We start from the raw sequence: 26278 nt of genomic DNA on the forward strand, positions 1-26278 counted from the left end.
GAGGCCCCACCTTGGTGTGGATGGTGAGGGAGAAGGCCCCGGCACAGCTACAGTACGTGGCCATGTTGGTCTCCTTCACACCCCGGCACTTCAGGCAGATCTGCAATGAGAAGCAGCCCCAGTCAGGAGCCTCCCTGGCCCAGGCCAGGGCTGGCCAGTCGCTTGGCACCTGACAGGCTTCCCTCCCCCATGGCCTTCACCTCAATTCTGAATAAAATCTGAGACTCGATAATGGGCTTTATCCAAACATCCCAACTGCTTCCCAACACCCTCCCGGTGGACACCCTACCCTTGACTCTGAGTCTGGGGCTCCCCCATCCATCACACCAGGCACCGGCTGTTCCCTGTCTGGACCGCAACACCTTCCTCGGGTCTTTGCTGAGATGTTCCCTCTTGGTGAGACCACTCCTCCAACTAATGCTGAAAGCTTCCCTCTTGCTCACACACTGCCTGTTGGTTCTCTTTACTCTTACCATCACTTAGTTGTCCTGTTTACTGTGTATCTCCCTCCACTAGAATAAAAAAGGTCCATGAAGCCAGCACTTGGCCCCTGTAGGTGCCTAACAGATGCTGTAGGAATGAATGAGTCACCTGGGCTCATGGACAAGGCCTGACCCAAGAGGTGGTTACCTTGGAGGGCCAGGTAACGATGTTGAGACCTGTGTACACCTCTAGTTTCCCGTGGGTGCGAACTGCTTATCAACAAACCCTCCACCAACTGGAGGGGCGGTCGGGCTGGGTGCAGAAAAGCCCCAGCACCAGGCCCCGCTGCTCACCAGGTCCTGCAGGGTGAAGGCCATCAGTTTCTTCTGCAGGGCTTCCACCAGGGCCATCTCAATGACTGACGAGTCGTAGGCTACCTGACAGTTGGAGCAGAGCCACTGAGGCAGCACAGACCCATCCTAGGCAGAGAAGGAAAGGGACCAGGTCACCTTCCTCAGCCCCAGTATTGAGAAGGGATGGAAAGAGAAAAGCTCGTGGTGAGAACTGTGGTACTGCTTGCTCACAGCTCCAGGGCACACTCACATCACCACTGTCATCACTTACGTGTTTACCAGGACAAGGCTCTGGCATGTGGCAGCTGAGTGGCCTGAAAAGGGTGTTTGTTTCTAATTCACATCGAAGCTAGCTGGGGGCCCAGTAGGTGTAGCCCAGTAAAGGTGGAGACTGGGGTCACTTGATAGGGAGTACTGCAGGACCCCCTGATCCACTGATGCCTGGATATTCTGGCTTTACCAGCAAGGGGCCTGACGGAGCTGGCCCACCTGAGAGAAGGAGGGCTCTTTGCACAGGTCCAGGTCCCGGCAGAAGTTACAGCTGCGGCAGATGACCTCAGGGAGCACGTAGGAGCGGCAGGGGTCTCGGAACTGGGCCTCCTCCGAGAACTCGCCGACATCTACCAGGCGAAGCAGGTCTCGGTTTAGCTTGTTCACCTGGTTTGTGATGTTCGTGTCCAGAGACAGGACCTGCAGAGAACAGAGCCCACATCAGGGACAGCTCCCGGGGCCTCCCTGCTGCTGTTTGGACCAGAAAACCCCACAGCCAACTCTCTAAGCTACTGTTTCTCAGCATCATCTCAACTCTTCCTGCCTTCTGTACATCAGTGATTCCCCGACTCGGGGCCATAAGAGTGGAGTGGAGGCCCTGCCCCCAGGCCTTGTGGTCTCTGTCAGCTCCGGGGAACTCTGGGACACACCGAAGTGTGCTCTACGTGTTCTCCTTACTGGCTCCTTCTTCCTCAATGACAGGCAGTCCTAAGTCTACCAGAGCTCTACAGTCTCACTGCAAAGGGGTTGACTTCAACCTTCCACGGTGGGGGGGCTCCCAGGCCAGCCGAGAAACGCCTCTGCAGCACACGTGTGTGTCAGTGCCCGCAGTGCTGGCACTGGAAGTCGCTCCTGCAGAGCCGCAGGAGACTCGTTCACCCCCCATCTGTAAACAAGAGAAGACAGCACTGGCATGTTTCACTGGCCTCTCCCAGCCCTACAACTCCTGTCCTAGCACAATGCCAAGAGCACAGAACCAAACGCCACTTAGAAGACTTCTTTAGGAGGAGCGTTTACGGTCGATCTGAAACCAAGTGGGTGGATTTGCAAGCACATTTATAATGAGGATCGACAGCCTACTGGGCAGTATTATTTAAAATATATACATTATACATGTCTTTTACATAGGGAGAACACTGGATGTAATTAAGAGACAGAAAAAAATGAAAGTGAATTCACCAAAACATTAAGGAAGAAGTAATGCTGATTCTACACAGTATCTTCCAGAAAACACAAGAGGGAGAACACTCCTAACTCATCTTGTGAGGCCAGTATCACCCTGATACCAACACCAGACAAAGACAGTACAACTACAGTAAAAAAAAAACTGTCACACACACAGACTCAAATATCCTCAACAAAATACTGGCAAATTGAACCCACTGGTATCACGACTAAGTGGGATTTACCCCAGGAATGCAAGGCTGGATCAACATTTGAAAATCAGTGTAATTCACCATATCGAGACTAATGAATAAAAACCAATACAATCATCTCAATTGACACAGAAAAAGCCCTTAACAAAATTCAACATCCATTCATGATTAAAACTCTCAGGATAGGACTTCCCTGGTGGTGCAGTGGTTAAGACTCCATTCCTCTGATGCAGGGGGCGCAGGTTCGATCCCTGGTCAGGGAACTAGATCCCGCATGCTGCAACTAAAGATCCCGCATGCAGCAATGAAGATCCGGCGTGCTGCAATTAAGACCCAGCGCAGCGAAATTAAAAAAAAAAAAAAAATCAGTGCCGTTACAATAGCACCCAAACCATAAAAACCTGAGGTGCAAATATGTGCACTATTTTTATGCTGAAAGCTCCAAAAACACTGATGAAAGAAGTCAAAGACAACTTAAATAAATGGAAAGATATAATGGTTCATGGATTGGAAGCCTGAACATTAAGATATCGATTCTCCCTAAATTAATCCAAGACTCCAAACAACTCCAATCAACAATCCAAGAGGATTTTTTTTTGGTAGAAATTGATATGCTGATTTGAAATTTATAAGGAAAGGCAAAGGAACTAAAATAGTCAAAATAATTTTGAAAAAGAAGAATAAAGTTAAAGCATTCACACTACCTGGTTTCAAGACATATTGATAAAGTTACAGAAATTTAGACAGTGTGGTATTGGAGAACAGACAGATATTCAGATTGATGGAGACCCAGAAACAGACCCACACACATATATATGGCCAGTTAAGTTTTGAAAAAAGCACAAACATATTTAAATGGAGTAAGGCTGATTTTTTCAACAAATAATGCTGGAATAATTGGATATGTTTATGCAGAATATGAACCTCAATTTATAACATGCACATTGCACAAAAATTAACTCAAAATGAATCACAGACTAAATATAAAACCTAAAACTATAAAACTTCTAGAATCTAGAAGAAAACCTAAGAGAAAAACTTTGTGACCTTGGTTAAAGCAAAGATTTCTCAGATACGACACCAAAAGCTCAACCCTTAAAAAGTGACAAATTAGATAAAAGTTAAGACCCTCTGCTCACTGAAAAATGGAATTTTGAAAAGGCAAGCCAAATTCTGGGAGGAAGTATTTGGAAGTCACAGATCTGATAAAGGACTTATATACGGAATATATGAAGAACTCTCAAAACTCAACAATAAGAAAAACAACCCTGATTCACTTTGCTGTACACCTGAAACTAACACAGCATTGTAAATCAACTATACTCCAATAAAAATTATTTTAAAAAGAAACAATTTTTAATAATGGGCAAAAGCTCTGGACATTTCACCAAAAACACATGGAGAGCAAACAAGCACATGCATAAAATCTCCACATCATTAGCATTAGGGAAATGCAAGTTAAAACCACAATGATATACCACTACACACCTATCTGGACAGATAAAATCTTGAAAATCAACACCACCAAGTTCTAGCGCGTTGTGGAGCAGCTGGACTGTAGCCATACACCGCTGATGAGAGGCCTGAAAAGTGGCAAAACGGGGCCACTTTAGAAACAAGCACGACATGACCCAGCCAGTCCCCTGCTAGGTTTCTATCAAGAATGAAACTTATGTTCACCCAAAACCTTCTCTATGAGAATGTTTACAGCAGCTTTACTAACAGTCACCAAAAACGTGAAAACAACCTGAATGTCCTTCAACCGGGGAACTGCGGTTCTCCCACACAACAAGGGAGAAGAAGACTCAGCGATGGAAAGGAACGAAGCACTGAGACAAGCAATGACATGGAGGAGCCCCAGGTGCATTCTGCTGACTGAAGGAAGTCAGACCTAAAAGGCTACATGACCAACCATTCCACTCGTGTGACATTCTGGAAGCGATCACAACGCAGGGACAGATAACAGATCGGTGGTTCCAGGGCTGCAGGCGCGAGGAGCTGAGCCCGAGGGGAAGCGTGGGGGAGTCTCTGGGGTGGTGACCGCTGTGTACCTACCTGGCTGCTGCTGGCCAGCCCTATCCATGTGTGAAAACTCGAACGACTGCACTGCACGGAGAGTGACTTTTACTGCATGCAACTTTCAAAAAGTAAATGAACACAGGGACAGACAGATCAGAGCGTGCCAGGGGTGGGGACTCTGGTTCTGTATCCTGAAGGCGTGATTGGGTACCTCACGGAATGCACACTAAAATGGTGAATTTTCCTGTATGTAAATTATACTTATTCTTTTAAACATGTATTTATTTCTTTACTTGGCGGCGCCAGCTCTTAGTTGCAGCACGCGGGATCATCGTTGCTGCATGTGGGATCTTCAGTTGTGGCACGTGGGATCTAGTTCCCTGACCAGGTACTGAATCCGGGCCCCCTGCACTGGGAGGGCAGAGTCTTAGCCACTGGACCACCAGGGAAGTCCCTGTAAATTATACTTTAATAAAAATAAAACTTAAAAATTCTGAAGTCTACCAAGGAATTAAAATGGTACACTAAACCATTTCTTCACCACAATCAGAAGCCAATTGATCACTGTGAAACTGTGATTTGCTGGGAGGTAATTTAACGGACAGGAAAATGCTCCGTAAGGGATAACGCCGGCTGGGTCCTCATCTGGTAATATTATGCCATCGTTTGATGCAGCCTGCCTTTCCCAGAAAGGCATTTAGCATCCGAGCAAGCTCTCCTCTTAGGTTTCACAGCAGCCCAGACGTTTTGGGAGCCCTGTCCAGTTCCTAGTCTGGCCCACCAGCCCCACGTGATCCATGAGCACCTGCCGTTCCACTACTCACCTTTCACCAGCACCACCAGGTCATCCCTCCCCAGGGTCTCTGCATCCCCTCTGCCCATGGCCAGACCCTCTTAGCCACAGTGGTCTCATTCTCAGCCCCAGGCCCCATCAGAGGGCCTTCCTCACCTGCCCCACCCCTGAGCCCACCTCTCAGCACCTGTGCTCTCTGAGCTCACCTGTCCCTCACTGACTTGTGCCCCCTCAGCGGAGTGAGAACAGAGGTCTTTCCCACAGCGGCTGCATGGAGTGGGCGCAGTGGGTGTTTCTGGAAGAAAGGAGTGACCTGCACACACGTCAATGGGAGTGTCCTCACCTTGCACACATATTTGATGAACTCCAGAGCGGGGTTATTGAGGAGGAGGTGAGAACCGGGGAGGACAGGAAACATTTCTGAGAGCTCAGTCGAGTTCCGAGAGCCTGTGACTTTCTTCTGAATCTTCTGTGTGATGGTGAAGAAGTTCTGAGTGAGTTCGTTCGCCACATAATCTTGTGAGAAGGTGATCATTCCTGGGAAGAGAAGCAACACGATGCCTGCTCCCTATTTTGCACGGCGATCGCGACACCGAGGGAAGGACCCCTGAGGAGCACACAGTGGTGGCCCCCCGTGGCAAGGGCGCTCACCTGGAAGGGCTCCGGCCTCTCCCTGGGCCTCCTGGGAGAGCTGGCTGGCCCCCCTCCTCCTCACAGGGGTGCTGCCCGGGGCGCTGCGCCTCAGCTCCTCCTTCATGCTGTGGTACACGGCCACGATGTACGCTGCAGAGAGAGGGCAGGCTCAGGCCACAGGCCCCGAGATTTGCCATTGCCGCCAACATCCCAGAATCCGGGGGCACCCTGTGGCTAGTCACACTGCCGGCCAGACTGGCTGAAATGTCATTAGTAGCGATGATTCTATTTGCTGCACTAAGACGAGCCAAAGTCAATCAGAGAAATGGGGACACGCAGGGCACTCGCTGACGCCCAAGCTCAGGCAACACGTGTCAACCTTCACACTGGACGGCAAGACAGAGGGCTCGCCTCGACCCCCAGGCACAGCACACTTCTCCAAAGTCTCCACCAGGCCCACACATTCCAGAAGAGAACTTAAGAAAGCAAAGGGCTCAAAGACAAGTCGACAAAATATAAATATAAAATATAAAATAACCACAATGGAACTACCTCTGTCGCTATGTACATGGGTGCACCTATATCTACGTCTATGCGTCTGCTGACAATTTATGATTTAATTTATGATGCTCTTCATCAACTGTTCTAATGATTAGCTCTGAATTATAACAGGTGTTTAATTTACACACTTCATTTACACATCAAGCTAAATAATTTGATTTGTAACACTAAAACTTTTTCTTCGTTTTAAAAAATTTTGTTGGAGTATAGTTGATTTAAAATGTTGTGTTACTAACACTAAACCTTTAGACCCAGATGAAATATAGGCGTTTCTTACACCGTAAGTTGAGCCTCAAGGACCAGCCAGTGGGGCAGTCGATTCAGGAAGTGTCTAAACTTTTCTACTTGGGGTTTACCTTGATCACTATACGTGCACGCGCACAAACCTCGGGGGCAGGGCCACGAAGCCTTCGTGACGCCCCGGGAAGGGCAGCCTTCCTCACGGTGAGCTTCTGCGAGGGCCGAGGGTCTCCTCCCTGCCTCTCACAGTGCTGTGCAGCCAGGGCGCCCCTCAGGGGCCCCCGACTCTGGGCGTGCTCCCACCAGGGCCACGTTATTCCCAGTGCGTGGCTCAGGCACTATGGAGAGTGTGGACGACTCACCTGAAACGATCATGAGGAAGTAGCTCTGGCAGGAGGCTGCCTGCGGCAGGAACTGCAGGATGTTCCAGCTGTTTTCCAGCAGGTCCTCGACATCCAGCTCCTGTGCACCTCCCTCCTCCTCTCCCTCCTCAGGTTCCTCCTCAGGCTCCTCCCCCTCCGCTCTGCCCTCTTCGGGGGAGTCTTGCTGGGACACAGAGACAACCCCAGTCACGTCTGCGCACAGCAGCACCGCCCAACGGGTGCCCTGTTCGCCCCCCAAGCCCAGGTGAGATTCCTGCGGGACGGCTTTAAGAATAAGGTCATTTATGGAACGTGCCTGGTGCACAGAAGCACTCAGTACACAGCTGACTGCTACTCTCGTTTGCTCTTTCAGAGGATTCACTTTAAAATTATTCAACTCCCACCTCCCAGGAAGGCAAGAATGTCCAACATCTGAACTCTGACGGCCGCCATCCTTCAGAGCAGCAGCCACCACTGCCTTCCCTTGATTCGTCTACATGGCCTGCGCTTCCTTCTCTCCCATCGTGGTCTCAGTGGCCCTCCCAACCCCAGCACCAAGGGCAGCCTCTGTTTCCTATCTGCTCTCAGCAGCACGGCTCCTTCCTTCTGGGACCGCTCTCCCTTTGATGCCTGAGGCCCCATCCCCCCAGTTCCCCTACCCACTGGCAGCTTCCTCCATGGGGACCTGCCCTGGGGGCACTCAGGCCTCTCAACCCACGCTCACCCCCAGGTGTTCTCACCAGCCCCAGCTGCCAGGCTCAGCAGCTGGGATGACCCCAAGTTCCCACCCCCAGCCCCTCCCCTGACGCCCCTGCCACCACCTGACCTCTGCATCTCCACCTTGTGCACGTCAAGCAAACGTCAGGCTCGGCAAACACCACACGCCGCAGCCAAGCACAGCTCCCTTCTCCCCATACTCGCTCTCCTGCCCCGTCCATCGGGGTTCACACACCCAAGCACAGGCCCACCTACAACCTACTCGCCCAGACATCGCCCCTGTGCCCCCGGGCGTCACCCCACATTCATTCTGCTAGCCCATCCACTCCACCTGCAATGCCCACCAGAGTCCTTCTCCCTGACTCCACCCTGCCCCACATATCCTCCCCTGGGCCGACACTAACCGGGCTCCACTCAGACCCTGACCTCCTGCGGTGCTGTCCACTCAGGATCCAAGTGGAAGTCAGGCCCTGACACTCCCCCACTCAGAATCTCCCCATCACTGAAAGCCAAGTGTCCATCACAGCCCTCAGGCCCAAGTGGCCTGGCCCCGGCCAGCTCTCTGCCCATACCTGTGACCACTGTCTCTGCTTATCCTGTAACTCACGGCAGCCTAACACTGCAGTTCCGTCACCCTCTCAGAGGACTCCTCGACCTCCCCATCCAAATCGGCCCCTCCCCCGTGGCTCACTCTCTATCTCTACCCTGCTTTTTGTTTACTCCGAGCCCTCATCACTGCTGACACTGGCGTATACATCTACTTGTTTGCTTGTTCGTGATCTTTGCTCTCACAGACTCCATGAAAGCAAGGACTACATGACCGGGGCCTGGAACCGTGTGCCTGGCTCTCGGCCTGCGACCCTCAAGTGTGCACTGAAGGGACCAATGTGGACCCCTAAAGTTGCTTCAGATTCCAACCTCTGCTCTCTAAGACTGGTTACCTCTTACCTGTCCACAGTGAATACTAGATGGAACATTTCCTTTGATTCCACCATAGTTAGAGGGATCCATCCAGAGAAGAAATTCCCAGCATCGAGAGAAAGAAATTGTCAAAGAATGGAAGATCTCTTTAGAATGGATGCTAAAACAAGCAAAACAGAAATTGCTTAAATGAAATCAATAGTTTTCCCCTTTTTTCCCACTTTCCCCACTTCTTTTATTATCTGTTTAACCCTCTACTTATTTAAAGAGGGATATAAAGTAGACGCACATTTTATCATCCCTCAAAGTTTCTAGGGAACACGGGAAACATGATACTAGGGAGGCATCTGCGTCCAGCCAGGAGGGGCCAGCGCCGCAGGGCTGAGAGGCGAGAGCGGCACAGAGCAAACCCCACACTCAGCAGAGCATGGATCACGCGCAAGTGTGAGAAAACCACACCAGGCCTGGGGTGCTTGCTTCCCGCCGCTCTCAGAACCTCGTAACTCAGGCACGTGCAGCTGTGCTCACAAAGTCTTGCTTCAACAGTGGGAATAATGAGCCCTAGACTAAACACTGCTCTGGCTCTGCCTATACACCTCAAAAAATGCCCCACAGGATCAAACTGTTTCCAAGTAACAACATAAAGCTCAAGAATATTTACAGGAATGCAAAAGTACCCAGCGGACAAGCCAAGATTCTTAATGTCTGGCATCCCATCCTGTATCACCAGGTGTGCAAAGAAGCAGAGAAAACACAACACATAATAAGGAGAAGAATCTATCAACTGAAGACAAATCAGAGCTGACAGAGACGTAATAACGAGCAGAACAGGAATTAAAACCGTTATTAGGGGGCTTCCCTGGTGGCGCAGTGGTTGAGAGTCCGCCTGCCGATGCAGGGGACAAGGGTTCAAGCCCTGGTCTGGGAAGTTCCCACATGCCGTGGAGCAACGAAGCCCGTGCGCCACAACTACTAAGCCTGCGCTCCAGAACCCGCGGGCCACAACTACGGAAGCCCGCGTGCCTAGAGCCTGTGCTCCACAACAAGAAAAGCCAACGCAATGAGAAGCCCACGCACCGCAACGATGAGTAGCCCCCGCTTGCCGCAACTAGAGAAAGCACGCATGCAGCAAGGAAGACCCAACGCAGCCAAAAATAATAATAAATTAATTAAAACAAAAACAAAAAACCTGTTATTAGAACAGTATTGCATGTGTTAAACCAGAGGGAAGACTGACCATGTTAAGTAGACTCTAGAGATGTATAAAACCCAAACCAAGCTTCTAGAGATGAAAACTGTCAGTGTGAAATGAAAAATATACTAGATGGGATTAATGGCTGATTAAACACTGCAGAAGATCAGTGAATTTAAAGACATAACAACAGAAATTATCCAAAAAGAAACAAAGAGGAAAAAAAAGACTTTCAAAAAAGATCCATCTGCAATTCTATGCCCAGCAAAAATATCCTTCAAAAACAAAGGTGAAATAAAGGCTTTTTCAGATACCCAAAGGCAGAAAGCATTCGTTACCAACAGAGCCATGCTACGAGACACGTTAAGGCTGTCAGCAGCAGGTGAATGGATCAGATAAGACACAGATGAATGAAGGGTACAGGAATGCTGACACCTGTTGGTGATGTACTCCACGTAGGCAAGGGCGTCCTCCACCCGCCGCTTCTTGGTGCACAGGATGATGCGGTTGAAGTTGGCATACACGACTGATGACCCCAGGCGCTTGAACTCAGCAATGAGCCTGCAGACCAAGTTCAGAATCAACGGTCAAGACACCAGAGAAGACCAGAAGACACTGTGAGAAAAAAGCTGATCGTCCTGAAGCAGAAAACATACTTAGAACCCAGAAGCAACAAAGAACAAAGAGGTCTGCATTGCAAAACCCTACCGTAAACAAAACCAAAGACAAAGACTGAGGAAAAAGTGTGCAACTCACATCACAGAAAAATGGCTAATTTTTATCTAGAAAGAACTCATACAAATTAATGAGGGAAAAAAAACCCCAAATCTACAGAAAAATGGGCAAAGGATATGAAAAGGAAGTCCAATTTCATTCATAATAAGGACTGCATATTAAGGGTATACCAAGAGAGCATTTTATCCCATCTGGTTGGCAATAATACCCCGCATGGCGGCGTGGCCTGGAGTGGGGACATACATTCCCAATCATATCTAATAGCACAATGAACTGTACGACCTTTACAGGGAGCTCTCTGATAATACTGATCAAATTGGTGTTCACCCATCTAGATTTATCTGATAATATCGATCAGATCTGCAACAGCGTCACTTCCTGAAGGCTGTTCTACAGACGTGTTTGCACGACCTCATCACGTACAAGGCCACTCCACGCTGGTCGCTGTGACAGCAAAAGTTGTGGGAGCAGCCTGAATGTCCATTAGCGTGGTACATCCACACACAGCTCCCTAAGATCTACTGTTAACGAAGGCAAGCGAGGTGCAGAACAGTAAGCACAGTGTACAGTGACTTATGAAAAAGCAACAAAGACTGTGCATCGCACAGCGTGTCTCTGGAAGCTGCGATGGCAGCTAAGCTCTTCCTGGGACCCATCTGATCGCTATGGTTCAAGTGGGCTCTTGACTCCCAGAGGTGCTGACTGCCATCTTTCTGGCTTGGGGACTGAGGGATCAGCATAGCCCGGAGAAGGCCACGGGCAGCACTCACTGCAAGAAGAGCTTCTTCATCATGCTGTGCAGCGTGCGGTGCAGGGTGGGGTCGTGAAGCAGCGAGGACGGGGACCGGAGCCAGCGGTAGAAGTGCACCACCTGGTTGTCGGCGTAGATGTTGCGGTACTGCGTGATCTCCTTCACCCAGCCCACCACCATGCTCTTCAGGATCCTGCAGGAGGGGTTCAGAGGGCGCCCCCTCTGTTGCTGGCACCAGCTCTTCCCTGTTTTGCTGTCACCTTTGCCCCCTCCCTTCTCACTGTTCAGATCCATTCCTCGGCCCTCTGTGACTCATCTGCACCCCTCAACACCACCACACTCAACACAACCTTCCAAGTTTTCCCTACGGCTGGTGCCAGGACAGAGCTGAGAAGACGGGGGTGCCCCACAAGAAGGCACCTCACCTGCTGGGAGAACCAGGAGAAGACTGACCACAGAGACCTGCAGGGCCCTCCTCCCTTGGGCCAGTCATGGGCCTAACGATCTGCTTCACCACGACTGCCCTGGTTGTGTCGCCCCAGGTGGCTCGCAGCCATCCCCGCCCCGTGGCAGCTCTGCTGCCAGCACCTCTTGGGACACAGCGGCCGCTTCCCTGCCCAGCAGCCCTCGGCCCTGACCACACCGTGCCTTCGGGCCCTGAGCCTCTTCTCCACCAGCCCCCTGGCCTGCAGCCTGCTCCTTCCAGCTCTGCCCGCCTTCTGTGAGAATGCAACAGGAGTGGCGGTTGGAGAAAACCATTCTTGAATCCCAAGACTTGCTCCTGAGCACCAACCCTTCCCCTCAACTGCAGCACGACCACAAGCACGGGGCCTCAAGTTTCCTCATCTTTACAACGGGCCACAGTCATATCACCCGGTGGGCTGTGGAGAGCACACGTGCTCCCTGCCCGTGTCACCGCTGCAATTCGCACCCCCTTCTGTGTGGCTTAACCCACTATGCATGTCCTGCTGTGCATCCCACAGCAGATACTCGATACACACCCGCACCCCGAGTAAACTGGCGATTTCCTGCAGGCACGCCTCTGGCCACAGGAACTGTCAACCCATACCTGGAGGGCAGCAAAAGACCCATGAGCAGAGGAAGGAGCCTGGCCCTATGCTGGTTTCTGGCAAGGCGGAGGGAAACCCCACTGACACTGTCTTAGCTCTTAGTTTCCGAAACAAGGACAGAAGATAAAAGGATTTCTACTGCTCCTTCTAGAACCCAAACTGTTGTTCGGCCTTTGGAGAGGAGAGGGCACAAGAAGAAGAAAAGGTCAGGTGATGTTCTCAGGGTCACAAGCCCCTGGGTACCTGAAGGTGCTGGAGCAGAGGGCCGTCTCGTCGTAGCTGGTGGGAGCGCTGGCAGCCTGATTGCCCGTGATCATGTCCTCCAGGGAGGCCTGCTGGATCACATCGAAGCTGATGCCCATGCTGTTGGCCCCCTCCATGTCATTGACGTGGTGAGATTGCAGGATGGTGTTGACAGCCAGGTTCTGAATGTCCAGCTCCACGCACACTGCACACAGACACCACCGCTTATGCACTGACCCCTCCTGGGTGCGGAGCCTGACCCCAGCAAGCACTATCTCAGAAAAATCCCTGAGGCTGCTGTTGGGGGCGGCCAACTGCAGAGCACACACCCGCAGAGCCCTGCAGGCTCGGCTCCCAGGCTCTCGGCCCAACAGGGCTGAGCGTTCCCAGCAGCACAGAACGGCAACAAGCGGCAGAGGCAGCAGCCCAGGCCCCCAAGCGCCTCACCCACCCACCTGTGGAGTAACAGCCTGAACTGTTGACCTCCACAGGGGCTCGGTCATCGAACTCCACGACAAGGCGGTTGTCGTCAGCCTCCTTCCCGCCCAGGTCAGGCCGTGATGTGGAAGACAGCCAGAGCAGGTGGTTGTGGCGCTGGAGATGGCGGGCAAAGAAGAGGTCGGAGCCAAACGTAGAGATGTCCTCTGGCAGATTCCCAACGGGGATGTGGAAGTACCTGCAGGGGCACGGGGTCAGCCAGCCCCAGAGGGGACAACGACCAGGGAAGCGGGGAAGGCCGACTTGCCACCAGAGACCCGTGAGGCCAGCCACGACCAAGATGGGCAGAGACACCCCTCCACTCGGCTCACCTGCTCATCTCGAAGGCCTGTGACAGACAAGTGTCCAGGTTGAGGTAGTGCCGGATCATGCGCCGGGCTCCGTGGCGCTGCCAATCCAGGACCCCGTAGCTGACCTTATCAGCCACACGGACAGGCACTAGCGGGAACTCCTCCAAGACGGGCACTTCGCCAGCCAGCCTCTTCAGCTCCCAGTTGGACTGAACAGCGATGAGTGTGGGCCCACGGCGCTCCTCCTGGGCGCAGGGAAGGAGACAGCTAGGTGGACCCGGCCCGGGGGAGGGAGGGAAGGAGGGAAGGAGGGAGGGGGCTCCCGCAGTGTGGGACCCCGACGGCACGCACTTTGTAGGCCAGCAGGAAGCGCTGGATGGCTCTGCAGATGACCTTCAAGTCTGTTTCAGCCCGAACTTCAAAAGTGTGTTTGCTGGGGGGCAGGAGCTCAGGGCCCACTTTCTCCAGCAGAAGGCTGTGCTCGGCTGAGTACAGGGCACTGAGGCTGGGCATCTGGTTGCTTCGCACCTAGACAAACAAGGGCTGGGTCGGCGCCTCTCCCCACAGGGAAGGAAGTGGGCAGCCCGGAGTGGACATGGGTGGCCGGGCTACCTCTGCGGATCCACTTCTAATTGCTGGGCGAAGGCTTTTGGAAACAAGGCAGCAGTGGGGTCAGGGGTGCGAGAGTTCCGTGCCCAGGGATATGCTCCTCCCCCAGCGAGGCTCGCCCACAGCCTGGCCCAGAACTCACGGTATCCAACACAAACACAGACGCCTTGCGCTGTGCGGGCACGAAGATGCCGAAGAGAGCTTTGTGGCCCTGCGCGTGGTGATACAGGTAGATGTGGCGGATGCTCCCTGCAGGAGGACATGGCCTGTCACCCTGAGATAAGCAGGAGGTGGGTCAAGCAAGGGCGGCTGGCACATGCCATACCTGGTTCCAGGTAGCTGAACTGGGCCAGAGAGCGCATCTCCAGGTGCTCAAGAGCGAAGGTTTCTGCTTCCCAGCCTGAGTGATGCCTCACCAACTGTTTATTGACCACACACACACAGCCCAGCTGCACCAGGGCCCGAAACAATAACGGAACCTGGAAGGGGGGCAGACAGAGTGGTGTGAGGGCTGACGGGGGAGAGCACAGGCCCGTGGCCATCTTCGGCAGACATGCTGCTGAAATTCACTGTGCCCATGAAGTCCACAGCCAATGCTGCTAGCCTGTCCATGCCTCTGTGGGGTTTGTTTCCCTCTATTCCATCCGGATAGATCCTTGCACAGTTCAGCTGGGAAAACAGTTACCTGAGTCTCGTACACGCCCTCGATGTCCGGCGCCGCCAGCTCAGTGTTGATCTCGTTGATGTGCTCTTGGTACATGTCCTCTGGTACCGAGTACTCATAGAGATTGTAGACCACGTTGGAGCGAGGAAGGACCCGATTCACCTGGTGACACAATATGGCGATGATCTCACCCCACAACTGAGCTAAGTCGTAATGTGTGCTACAAGGCACAGGCAAACACATGCGCGCACACTCTTACAGCCATGCATCGTTTAAACAGGCCTAGAACCTCTGGTGCCCACAACCATGGAGTAAACCCCTACAGCCCATCTCTCCCAATGAGTAAAATGAAGAGGTCTGGGCATAACTTCAAGAAGCTGCCCGAGGCTTCTAAAAAGCAGACAAGCTCCCAGACTGTGAGGGGCAGGTGTTCCCGCTTTATATTCCTCTTTTCTCTCCTGGGTTTAACCTTAAGGGTGCAGGAAGCAAAAACCGCGAGAGAAGCCATGTTTTCCTGGACAGAAGACTAGGAAAGGAGTGTGGGAATCCTGGCGAGGAGGGAGCAGGAGAGGGGTGCCCAAAGGGGAAAATATCCTACAAGGAAGGATGTCCTCCTACAAACTTACATCACATCACATCCAAGAAAGCTACAGAATTCCAGATCATCTGTCCTCTGCTGCCCAACACCCACCCCATCCTCTCTCTAGATCCATATTTTGCTGAATATTCTGGTCAGAATCGAGTTTCACCTTCTCCAGAAGGCTCCTCTGTCTAGTTGCCAGTTACCAATACTCGAATCTCATCTCCTCAACTAGACATCAACCTGTTAATCGGTTCCTAGCACCCAACCAAGAAACGTGCTCATTTGCTCAGTGAACGAGCTCTGGGTGGAGCTGACTGGGAGCTCGGCCTCTGAAGACACCACAGCTGAGAGGAGGACGCCTGCTGTAGGACCCCACGTATGTGAAATGTCCACAAGAGGCTAATCTAGAGGTAGAATGTGGACCAGTGCTTACTGAGGGCTGGGAGAGGGGAGAGACTGCTAAGGGGCCCGGGGTTTCTTTGGGAGTGATGAAAACGTTCTAAGATTGACAGTGGAGATGGCTGCGTAACTCTGTGAATACACTAAAAGCCAACGAATCGTACACTTTAGATGAGTGAACTGTATGGCATGTGAATTAGACCCCAATAAAGCCGTTAACATCAAAAGAGCCTATGGAGACAGAGCCTGCAGCCTCTGACTAATGTCCACCCAGCCCTTTCCCTGCTACATGGACGTCAGATGCCAGAGGACGGCGCAGCAAGGACAGTGATACCCACAGCTTCCATCATTGAGCGTTCACTTGGCGCTTCGCAGCACCATTTCGATGCATTTTTACAGCGTCCCAAGAAGGTTCTCAGGAGATGGAGGCCCCAGAATGCCCCTCTCAAGGCCACAAAGCTCACTAGGTCTTTGCGTGGCCTCCTCCATAGCGGAGACAACCTCAGAGGCTGAGCAGACAGCTGACCTCAGTGGTCAGCAACGCCAGCTGCCCCCCGTACCTTCCGATAGGAAGGGCCCTCCTCCGCTTTGGCCACCCGCTGGTTCACGTAGAATACCCGGGGAATGTTCAGCTTGATGCAATACAGGTCACTGCTGATGACAGCCCACAGCCTGAACAAGCCAGCCTGGCCGGTCTCGCTGATCTGAAAGGAAACACAGGTCGCACAACAGTGCGTGTCTCACCGTGTCACAGAAGGCACTCAATACCTGTGGACAGGCCATCTCCCAGGTGGCCTCCAGCACCAGGCCCTGTCACAGAGGCACAAAGGTAAAGCCCTGCCCTTCCTGCTCCATTCCAGACCAGGTCCCCAGGATCGTGAGCCATCCAGATACCCCTTCGTTCCCATAAGCCATGCTCCCGCCCTCAGGGGTGTCCCGCCCTCCCACTGCTAGCTGTCCGCACTTGCACGATCTGCCACGGGAGGTCCAGAATGCTGCGAGCAGTTCTTCGCAAGAAGCCCCCCAGCCCTGTGGAGGGCCCCTCTCGGACGGTCCCAGGCCTCGGTGCACCTTCTGGCCCCGCCAGACGCCGCCTCTTCTTGTGAGCGAGGCGCTGTCGAGCCTGTAGCTGCCACTTCTTCTTGTGGAACTGGAGCCAGACCAGCCACTCTTCCTGGGATAGGGCAAGAGGAGGAGACAGGAAATACAGCTGAGCACGAGTGAAACAGAAACACCCTTCCACAGTCCCCAAGTGCTCTGTAAGAACTGGGTACATCTTGCCAATTTGCTCAGGGGTCAAGGCCCAGTTCAGGGCCCAGACCCTGCAGGGAGACGGCTCGTCACAGGTCAGGCCTGACCAGCGTCCCTGCTTCCTCCCCCTGAGGATTCTTGCCTGGGTGGATCCAAGCCCCGGAGGCTGCCCCAAGATCTCCTGCCAGGGCACCGTCAGCTCCAGGTCCTGCGCCTCCTCCTGGCTCTCCCAGTGGCTACGCCTCCTCTTGGTAGCAACGGGCACTGCCGAGTGCAGCGGCTTCACAAGGCCGAAGTCCTCCATGTCGGGGGCGCCAAGGCTCTGGGCACCTTCTGAAGCTTGTGCCACGCCCACCTGCAAAGATCCAAAGGAGCCTTAGAACGGCTCTCTCTAGAAATCACCGTAAGTGCACCTCTGAATAAGGTAAAATACTTGTATGCAAACGTATTCATTTACAGACTAATCTATTTTTAAACTTTTAAGAGTGAAACGGTCAGACAGAAAATGTCACTCAGGCATCACCATTATGAAGTGAATGTTTACATTTTTCTGTGCTTGCTTCAGAACTCTCTCCTCTTCATAAGAAATAAAATACTGCAAAGAATAGGTAAAGGCCCCCTGTTTCTCCCTCCCAGCCCCCAAGCACAGTGCCTACCACTCCCCACACATTTTGAATTTTTACTCCGTACCTATAAACCTATATACCATTACTTTAAGCTGCAGTTTTATATGAACGGAGACACATGGTACATAACCTACTGCAACTTGTTTTACTCAATAACGTATTTCTGAAATTGATCCCTATTGATGCATGTGGACATTGTCCATTCATTCTAACTGTAGGATATTCCATTATGCAAATAAATCAGCTTACCTATCCATGACATTCTAAAATGAAGAATGGTTAATTTCTACTCTTTCAGAACTAGAAACTGGGTTCGTCAACAACCATCCTTCCACATGCTGCCTGAAGACCTTGTGTTCACACTCCCACCAGAAATACAGATAAGCTCCTATTTCCCCACATGTGCTAATAGTTGGTGTCACCATACTCATTTTTTGGTGTGATGTGGTATCTAAATACTTCATTTTTCATTTACCTAACTGACAGTGGGGTTGACCCTGGGGCAGTCAGTCTTCTAAAATGGCCCTGATGACCCCCACCTCCAGCTGTTCATGCCCCTGTATGACTCCCTCCTGAGTGTGGGCTGGACCCAGTGACCTGCCTCAAATGAACAGATTACAACGAAAGTGACAGGATGTCATTCTGAGATTAGATTATAAAACACAGTGATCTCTGAACTGCTGCCACTCTGGCTCTTAGCCAGTGCTTGCTCTGAAGTCAGCTGCCAGGCTGTGACCTGCCCTCTGGATAGGTCCATGGAGCAAGGAAATGAGGACGGCTCCACTCGTGAATCCTGCCACCAGCTACCAGAGTGAAGCACCTCCTTCCCCAGTTGCTGGGGAAGCCTTCAGATGAGACCACAGTCCTGATGACACCTGACTGTAGTCTGTGGGAGACCTTGAGCCAGGGGACCTTGATAAGCTGTCCCCAGATTCCAGAACCACAGGCCACAGAAAGTGCAAGATAATAACACACCTGTGGGACTTCCCTGGTGGTGCAGTGGTTAAGAATCCACCTGCCAATGCAGGGGACACAGGTTCGATTCCTGGTCCAGGAAGATCACACACGCTGCAGGGCAACTAAGCCCGTGCGCCACAACTACTGAGCCTGAGCCCTAGAGCCCGCGAGCTGCAACTACTGAGCCCGCGCGCTGCAAACACTACTAAAACCCATGCATTCTGGGGCCTGCATGCCGCAACAAGAGAAGCCACCACAATGAGAAGCCTGCACACTGCCACGAGGGGTAGCCCTCGCTCGACACAACTAGAAAAAGCCCGTACGCAGCAACAAAGACCCGGCGCAGCCAAAACAAAAAACAAAAACACCTGTTACTTAAGCTGCTACGTTCTCGGATTACTTGCTACATAGCAACAGAAAAATATACACATGCTTATGGACCATTCCTAACTTTCGTACATTCCAAGTATCTTCTTCGAATTATGACTTGTCTGTTTATGGTGACTTCTGTACTATAAAAGTGTGTGTGTTTTTTACTTTTTATTATAAAAATTACAAAAGTAATGAATATCCATGGTTCTTATAACTCAGATTCAATAAATACCAACGTTCTGCCATTCTTGTTTCAGACTACAGAAAATTTACATTTTAATTAATTGAATGCATCTGTCTTTCCCTTTGTGATCGTTTTTTATGCATGCCTTAAGAAGCTCTTTCTACCTCAGCATCATAAAGATAGCCTCCTGTGTTTTTTTCTAAACAGTTGTTTTCTTTTTCAATTTAGATCTGTATTTGGAATTTGTTTTCATACTCAGTGTGAGATAGCTACTTACTTCTTGAAATATGAAAAAACATTTCCCCCAGTATCATTTATTGAATAAGCACTCCGTTCTCCTTAATAATGTATAACGCTACCTCTGTGACAGACCAAGCTCCCATACGTATTTGGATCTGTTTCTAGGGTACCTATTAGCGCTACTGCTGTATGGTCTTGCCTTAATAAGACTTTCTTGTGTGTCTTGTTACATACTAAGACAAGCTTCCTCTTGTTAATCTTCAAAATTGTTTTTGTTTTTCTTATACTTGTTCTTCATATGAATTTTAGGATTAGACTTTCAAGTTACATGAAAAAACTTTTTGCAGGACTTCCCTGGTGGTCCAGTGGTTAAGAATCCGCCTTTCACTGCAGGAGGCGCAGGTTCAATACCTGGTTGGGGAATTAAGATCCTGCATGCCGGCCTTCCCTGGTGGCACAGTCGTTAAGGATCTGCCTGCCAATGCAGGGGACATGGGTTTGAGCCCTGGTCCGGGAAGATCCCACATGCCACGGAGCAACTAAGCCCATGTGCCACAACTACTGAGCCTGTGCTCTAGAGTCCAAGAGCCACAACTACTGAGCCCACACGCCACAACTACTGAAGACCGCACGCCTAGAGCCCATGTTCTGCAACAAGAGAAGCCATTGCAATGAGAAGCCCACACACCGCAATGAAGAGTAGCCCTCGCTCACTGCAACTAAAGAAAGCCTGCACACAGCAACAAAGACCCAACGCAGCCAAAAATCAACAACAACAACAACAAAATCCTAATTGTTTCTAGTATAAGATAAAGCTACAGATTTTTATATATCAGCTTTGTATCTAATGATCTTGCTGAAATGTCTTATTAGTTAAAACAATTCCTGGGTTTCCTTACATTTTCTGTGTTAACAATTATATCATCTGCAAATAACAAGTTTTATGCCTTTCTATCCTTAAAATTTAACTTCTTTTCCTTGTTGAATTATGCTGGCCAGGACTTCCAAACAATTTTGAATAGAAGTGATGGTAACAGGCATCCATCTCCTGTTCCTCAACTTTAATGATTCTAATGTGCCATTAAATATGATGTGTGCTATTGAGTTTCGACAGAGACTTTATCAGGGAAACATCTCATCTTTTATGATTTTGCCTGCTCAAAGTTTTATCACGAACAGACATTAAAGTTTATCAAATGTTCTTTCTTGCCTCTATTGGAAATGATCCCATAAGTCTTCTCTTTTGATGATGATGATGAACAGATTTTTCCTAAAATTAACTGAATTAGCAGATCTCTGAAGTTAACACCTGCCATTCCTTGCATAAGTCCTGCTTGTACACAATGTTACTGTTTTTATACGGTGCAAAATTTAGTTTGTTACTATTTTTGTACCTGTTGTTTGTTACTGCCAATGGCCTATAACACTCCTTCCTTTTCCTGGCCTGTCAGTTTGTTACCAAGGTAACAAGTGTTATCAAGATTACCAAATGAGCTAAGGAGCCTCTTTTTTTATTCTCTGGAATAATTTGTTTAAAAAGTTCGGTAAAATCCCTCTGAGAAACCATTTGGGTCCAGTGTTTGTTTCTTTCTAATTATGATTCTTTTTTTTTTTTTTTGCGGTACGCGGGACTCTCACTGTTGTGGCCTCTCCCGTTGCGGAGCACAGGCTCCGGACGTGCAGGCTCAGCGGCCATGGCTCACGGGCCCAGCCGCTCCGCGGCACTTGGGATCTTCCCGGACCGGGGCACGAACCCGTGTCCCCTGCATCGGTAGGCGGACTCTCAACCACTGCACCACCAGGGAAGCCCTATGATTCATTTTTTAATGGTTAAAGTTCTATTCAGTTTTTCTCTTTTTTTCTTAGGTTAATTTGAATAATTCTTCTAGGATACTATCCATTCCATCTAAGTTTTCCAATTGTTTAGGAAAGGTAACTACTTATTTATTTTCAGGCTTTATTATATCTGCAATGATAATGCTTTCATTAAAACAAAACCTGAAATACCTATCTTGACAAAGATTTGTCTATTTCATAAGTCTTTTCAAAGATCAAGGTTTTGGTTTTACTGTTTGTTCGTTCATTTCTGCTCTTGCCTTTATAACTTCTTTCTTTCTACTTTCTTGGTTTACTCTACTGTTTTCGAATTTTTCACAGCTATAAGCTTACTTAATTTTCTACTGGTTTTTCTTTTCTATTATATGCATTTAAATAGATTATGTGTCATTTGTAGTCCTCTTTAGCTGCATACTACAAATTTTGATAGTATTTTCATTCAGTAAGTACTTCTAACTTCCATTGTGACTTCTTTGATCCATGAGTTACTTATAAATGTGTTTCTTTTTAGTTTCCAAACAATATGGTCTGTATATAAATTATTTGGAATCTGTCGCAATGCACTTTGCAGCATACAGACAGTCTTATTTTAGGTGTTCTTGAAAAGAATGTGTATCCTTTAATTACTGGGTGCAAGGTTCTATTTGTTAACTAAATCTAGTTAGCTACTAAATCTAGTTAGCAATTGTGTCATTCCAACTGTACACATTTTTACTAGTTTTTGGTCTGCTAGATCTATCAATTGAGAGAGATGTGTCAAAATCCCAAACTGATTAGATGTCAATTTCTTCTACCTTAGGTAATTTTGACATTAATTAATTTGAAACTAAACTATTAGAATTGTTATATATTTCTAGTGAATTGTGATTTTCAGTATAGTTTAATACCATCCTTATCCCTACTAATATTTTTTGGCCTAAATATTTTTTTGGTCTGGCATTAATATAGCTACATCAGCTTTGTTTTGGTTAATATTTACCTGATATATATGTTTTTTCATCCTTTTAATCATTTTGAGCCCTTTTAAGTATAGCTCTTATAAATAAGATAGTTAGACTGTAAAAATTCAACCTGAGAGTCTGCTTTTAGCAGGTGAGTTTGTTTACTGCTCTGGTTGAAGCTCACTTTCCATTTTCAGCACCTCAGAATTTTCTTCTTGCTCTTCTGATTTTAGCTGTGCTTTTCATTACACTGTCTTCAGTATTTTTTGGAGTTTCTAACAGAATTTTTTTTTTTTTTTTTTTACAGTTTAGACAACTGAGGTCTCAAGGTATAGTGATGCATTCCAAGTTACTGAGTCTAATTAGTATATCCTCCATTTACACATAGTTCTTCACCCTAAACTGATGATTCACAAAGTTTCTTATCACAAAAGAAGAACATTGGGAGGAATTAAAGGATAAAGTATCAATGTGTACATTTTTAGAAAGAAAAAAACATTGTAAATGCCTGAATGGAAGGAAGCATCCAAAATTATGGACAGCAGTGTGGAGACTTTGGTGCCCTGTGTGCCCCTGGGACACTGCCCAGCACCAACCGTCACAGCCTCTGTTGGCCTGGGCCAGGCCCCATTACCTGTCTCTTGCCCTCAAGGATGAAGAGCTCACTGATCTTCTTCTGCTTGTAGACATCGTTCTTCTCCAGCAGTTTTTTGTGTAGCCAGTCAGGGTGCTTGACACGTGGTACTGGGTTCTTCACCTACATAAAGGTGAGATCGATCACTTGTCTGATGCTGTTAGTCTGGGCCAGGCCCAGGTTTCTGTAGCTTTTAGGTCACACTGCGCCCTGTTTCCACCAGTTCTCAACCTCACCTGCTGCAGAGCCGCAGGGATTGTGATGATCTTCTGTATGGCACTCCCCAGTCGCTCGATGTAGTAGTCCCAGTCCAGAATCTGAGCACGCAGGAAGCCAGCAACAAGCGGGGTGTGCGAGAGAAAAGCAGCAGCGGCGGCATGCTTCACGTGTCTTACTTAACCCTCTCAGAAATTCTAAGGTAAAAGGTCCCATTTCGCAGAGGAGGAAACTGAAGTGGAGAGTGTAAACGACTCTCCCGGGATCAGAGCTGGTAGGGGGCCAAGCCAGCACTGGAAGCCTGCGCCAGACCCCAAGCCTTGGTCCATCCAAGAGAACAGTTAAACGGGCCTCCCCAACATTTAGCTTCTCCAGTTTTGCCCTAAAATGTAACTATTTCCTCATTCATTACATAACAGAAAGGAGGAAATCAAGAGTGAAGTCTCCAGCCAAAAAGGAGACCTGAGTCAGGGATACTCTGCCCTGTCTAGTTTTCCTTCTAAACTTCTGAGAGTAGGAAAAAACCAGCACTCACTGTCCGAATATCAAAGTCTTGAAGGGAAGAACTCTTAAGCCATTTCCGGAGAAAGTGCTTCCTCACCGTGGGCTCTGCCTGGAAAATGGCGAGTGGAATGGCCCTGGGCAAGAAGAGACACAAAACTCAACAATGTGAAAACCTCCCTAAACCAGGTCATAGCACTTATCAAGTACACACATATTCTACATGGAAATAAGTTATTATGACCTACTTTGTAACCTATGTTTCTATTTATTGTAGTTATTTGTATAAACTATACCTATATCTGATGTTTATCATACTTAATAACTAAAGAATACTTCATCATATTAAAATACCACGGTTTAATGTACAATCCCCTACCATTGGCCATCTGGTCTGTGTTTGGCCACTGTTAACAGAGCTATTTATACAAGTGTCCTTACATAAGTTATATATTCATGTGCATGTATGTAATTAAACACTTAAAAAATTATTATTCATTGGGTAAAATATTAGAGAGCCCACCTGCTCACCTGAAAATGAAGCCAGTTTTCACATCATTAGCAAAGCAATAGGGCAACTGTCACTACCCCTTTCTTTCATTGGAGGAAGTATTTGTTATTGTGAAATATCATGAAGAAACTTAGAAAGAACACAACAGACACCTGTGCACCCACCACCCAGTCCTATCAAACTGGCCCTGCCGTTTTTATTTCATGGATGAAAAAATAAAGATGACGATGAAGTCCCCAGTGCAGCTCTCCTGACCCTCCTCATATAGAAGTAAACACCATATTTTTCTTGGTGTTTATCAATCCCATGCATGCTTTATAGAACTATTTTGTGTACCCATAAAAAAATAAGAGTACTTTCTATGTGTGTAAACTTAAACAGGTGGAAGTACACTGCATGTGTCGCCCTGCAGTCTGCTTTTCTTGCTCTATCAGTGATGTAACACGTAGCTGTGATTCAATCATCCCAACTCGAAAAGCACAGCATCAGTCTCCTCGGGGGTGTGAGTGATCTGGAGTCCTGTCCTAAACCTGAAATGGACCTTGTGATGGGGCCCATCGTAGCAGACCCTCCAAGACATCCCCACTCCCCTATGCCTGACTGAGAGGGTGCTCTCAGTCTGGTCTCCCAAGAACCCAGATTCTCCGAGCTCCAGGTGGATGGGCTCACCACGCTCTCTCAGGGGTCCCACCAGGGCCCCAGAAAGCCTTCCTGTCATCTGACCTGCAGGGGGTCTGAGGCCTAGTTCCTCCCTTTTCTAAATCCAGACTATCCCTACACTGTTTTTTTAAATATTTATTTATTTTTGGCTGCATCAGGTCTTAGTTGCAGCACAGGGGATCTTTTCTTGCGGCGAGCAGGCTCTACAGCGCACGGGCTCAGTAGCTGCGGCATGCGGGTTTAGTTGCCCCACGGCATGTGGGATCTTAGTTCTTCGACCAGGGATCGAACCCACGTCCCCTGCACTGGAAGGCGGATTCTTAACCACTGCACCACCAGGGAAATCCCTCCCTGTACTGTTTAAGGAAGCTCATCTCTCTATGGAAGGACAGAGGTTCCACAACAGATGCAGGTTTTCAATGTGAGCATACGAGACCCTTAAGGAATTCCTTCCTTAACACTGGAAACCCTTACCTCTCTGTGACCGGAGACCCCTCAGGCTTCCGGGAGATGATGTAGCGGCAGCTCAGCCCTGCATCCTTCACCATCTGATCCCCTAGGAACTCAGCCAGGCGCCTGGCTGTGCTGATGGACGTAGACTTCTGCTCCCCATAATCTTCCAGCTTCCGAGACATGGAACGGTTCTCAGAGATCAGCTCAAACAGCTCGGAATCAGGCATGTTAGCTGCCTGGAGAAAGAGGCAGTGGGCAAAACGTCACGCGGAAGGAAGGGAGCACCACCGTGAGGCTACCCGAGACTTTCCTCCAAGTGAAAGTCTGCGTTTCTCTAGCCTGATGAGCTGAAGGCAGCAGTGTAATAGGGCTGTCTCATACCAGCATACAGCAACACTTACACCACACACAAAACCGTACCTTTTATTAAAGTGTGCAGAAAAATATCAAGAAACGTTTATTGAGCTATTAGCACAAAGACTGCAGAAAAAGAGAAAAGACAGAGAATTGATTTTTCTCCTAAAAGGAAAAGGAAGATGGGGAAAGGAGGAACCAGCAGGGAGAAGAGGCATAGGCCAGCCGGACAGCAGCTGGACCAACTGAGGAGCCAGCAGCTTCCTTCAGCGATGAGGAGTCCAGGGGGCCTATCTGAGGACAAACAGCTTACAATTCGTTCATTATCATGCTATTTGTTTCCTTCACAGAATTCTGTCACTGGTTATAGAAGTTAAGGGGGGATTCTGAGAGGCCCTGGAACTAAGGAAGTAGTGGGAGCCCATCAGAATTATTAGCCTTGAGTTCACCTGTCACCTTGCTCACCAGGACCCTCTCTGACTGCAGGACCCTCAGAGCCAGGTGAGGAGGGTGGCCTTACCTTGCTGTACAGCACGTCCAGCCAGTAATCGGCCACCTTGGCAACAGAGCCATACGCCTCCTCTAGGGTGCTGCCCTTAAGGAAGGCCTCGAATACTGAGGACTGGAAGATTTTAATCAGCTGCAGCTCCCCACGGCGTTTGACCTCGAAGCCCTTGAGCTCAGCCAGGGAACCATCCTCATTGAATACGGCATACCTAGAAACACAGGCAAGCACAGCAGAGAGGGAAAGCCTGGGATGCTGGCTGCTTCTCCTCGCCCTCGGCCTTCCTCCTGCTCTTACCCACCCCTCTAGCATCCATCAAGCAGCAAACATCTCTC

At 49.4% G+C, this 26278-nt stretch overlaps 1 protein-coding gene across 4 annotated transcripts in view; it reads right to left on the reverse strand.

The window, feature by feature from the left end:
- POLE (DNA polymerase epsilon, catalytic subunit) overlaps nucleotides 1-26278 on the reverse strand; it is a 55778-nt gene that overhangs the window by 1911 nt on the left and 27589 nt on the right. For 2 of the 4 annotated variants that reach the window (XM_060122064.1, XM_060122063.1), the window contains exons 25-48: nucleotides 25959-26154; nucleotides 25106-25320; nucleotides 23495-23597; nucleotides 22980-23060; nucleotides 22744-22866; nucleotides 17096-17308; nucleotides 16667-16876; nucleotides 16263-16406; nucleotides 14742-14882; nucleotides 14382-14535; nucleotides 14199-14305; nucleotides 13799-13975; nucleotides 13469-13692; nucleotides 13115-13335; nucleotides 12660-12864; nucleotides 11366-11539; nucleotides 10296-10421; nucleotides 8696-8828; nucleotides 7031-7214; nucleotides 5886-6017; nucleotides 5578-5771; nucleotides 1266-1466; nucleotides 777-902; nucleotides 11-100 (exon numbers count right to left, since the gene is read on the reverse strand). In XM_060122064.1, coding sequence (XP_059978047.1) covers nucleotides 11-100; nucleotides 777-902; nucleotides 1266-1466; nucleotides 5578-5771; nucleotides 5886-6017; nucleotides 7031-7214; nucleotides 8696-8828; nucleotides 10296-10421; nucleotides 11366-11539; nucleotides 12660-12864; nucleotides 13115-13335; nucleotides 13469-13692; nucleotides 13799-13975; nucleotides 14199-14305; nucleotides 14382-14535; nucleotides 14742-14882; nucleotides 16263-16406; nucleotides 16667-16876; nucleotides 17096-17308; nucleotides 22744-22866; nucleotides 22980-23060; nucleotides 23495-23597; nucleotides 25106-25320; nucleotides 25959-26154 — 3874 coding nt within the window. The other 2 variants (XM_060122066.1, XM_060122065.1) reach the window with 2 other exon arrangements.

This window comes from Lagenorhynchus albirostris, chromosome 14 (genome assembly GCF_949774975.1).
Source record: "Lagenorhynchus albirostris chromosome 14, mLagAlb1.1, whole genome shotgun sequence".
In the NCBI taxonomy this organism is placed as follows: Eukaryota; Metazoa; Chordata; class Mammalia; order Artiodactyla; family Delphinidae; genus Lagenorhynchus; species Lagenorhynchus albirostris.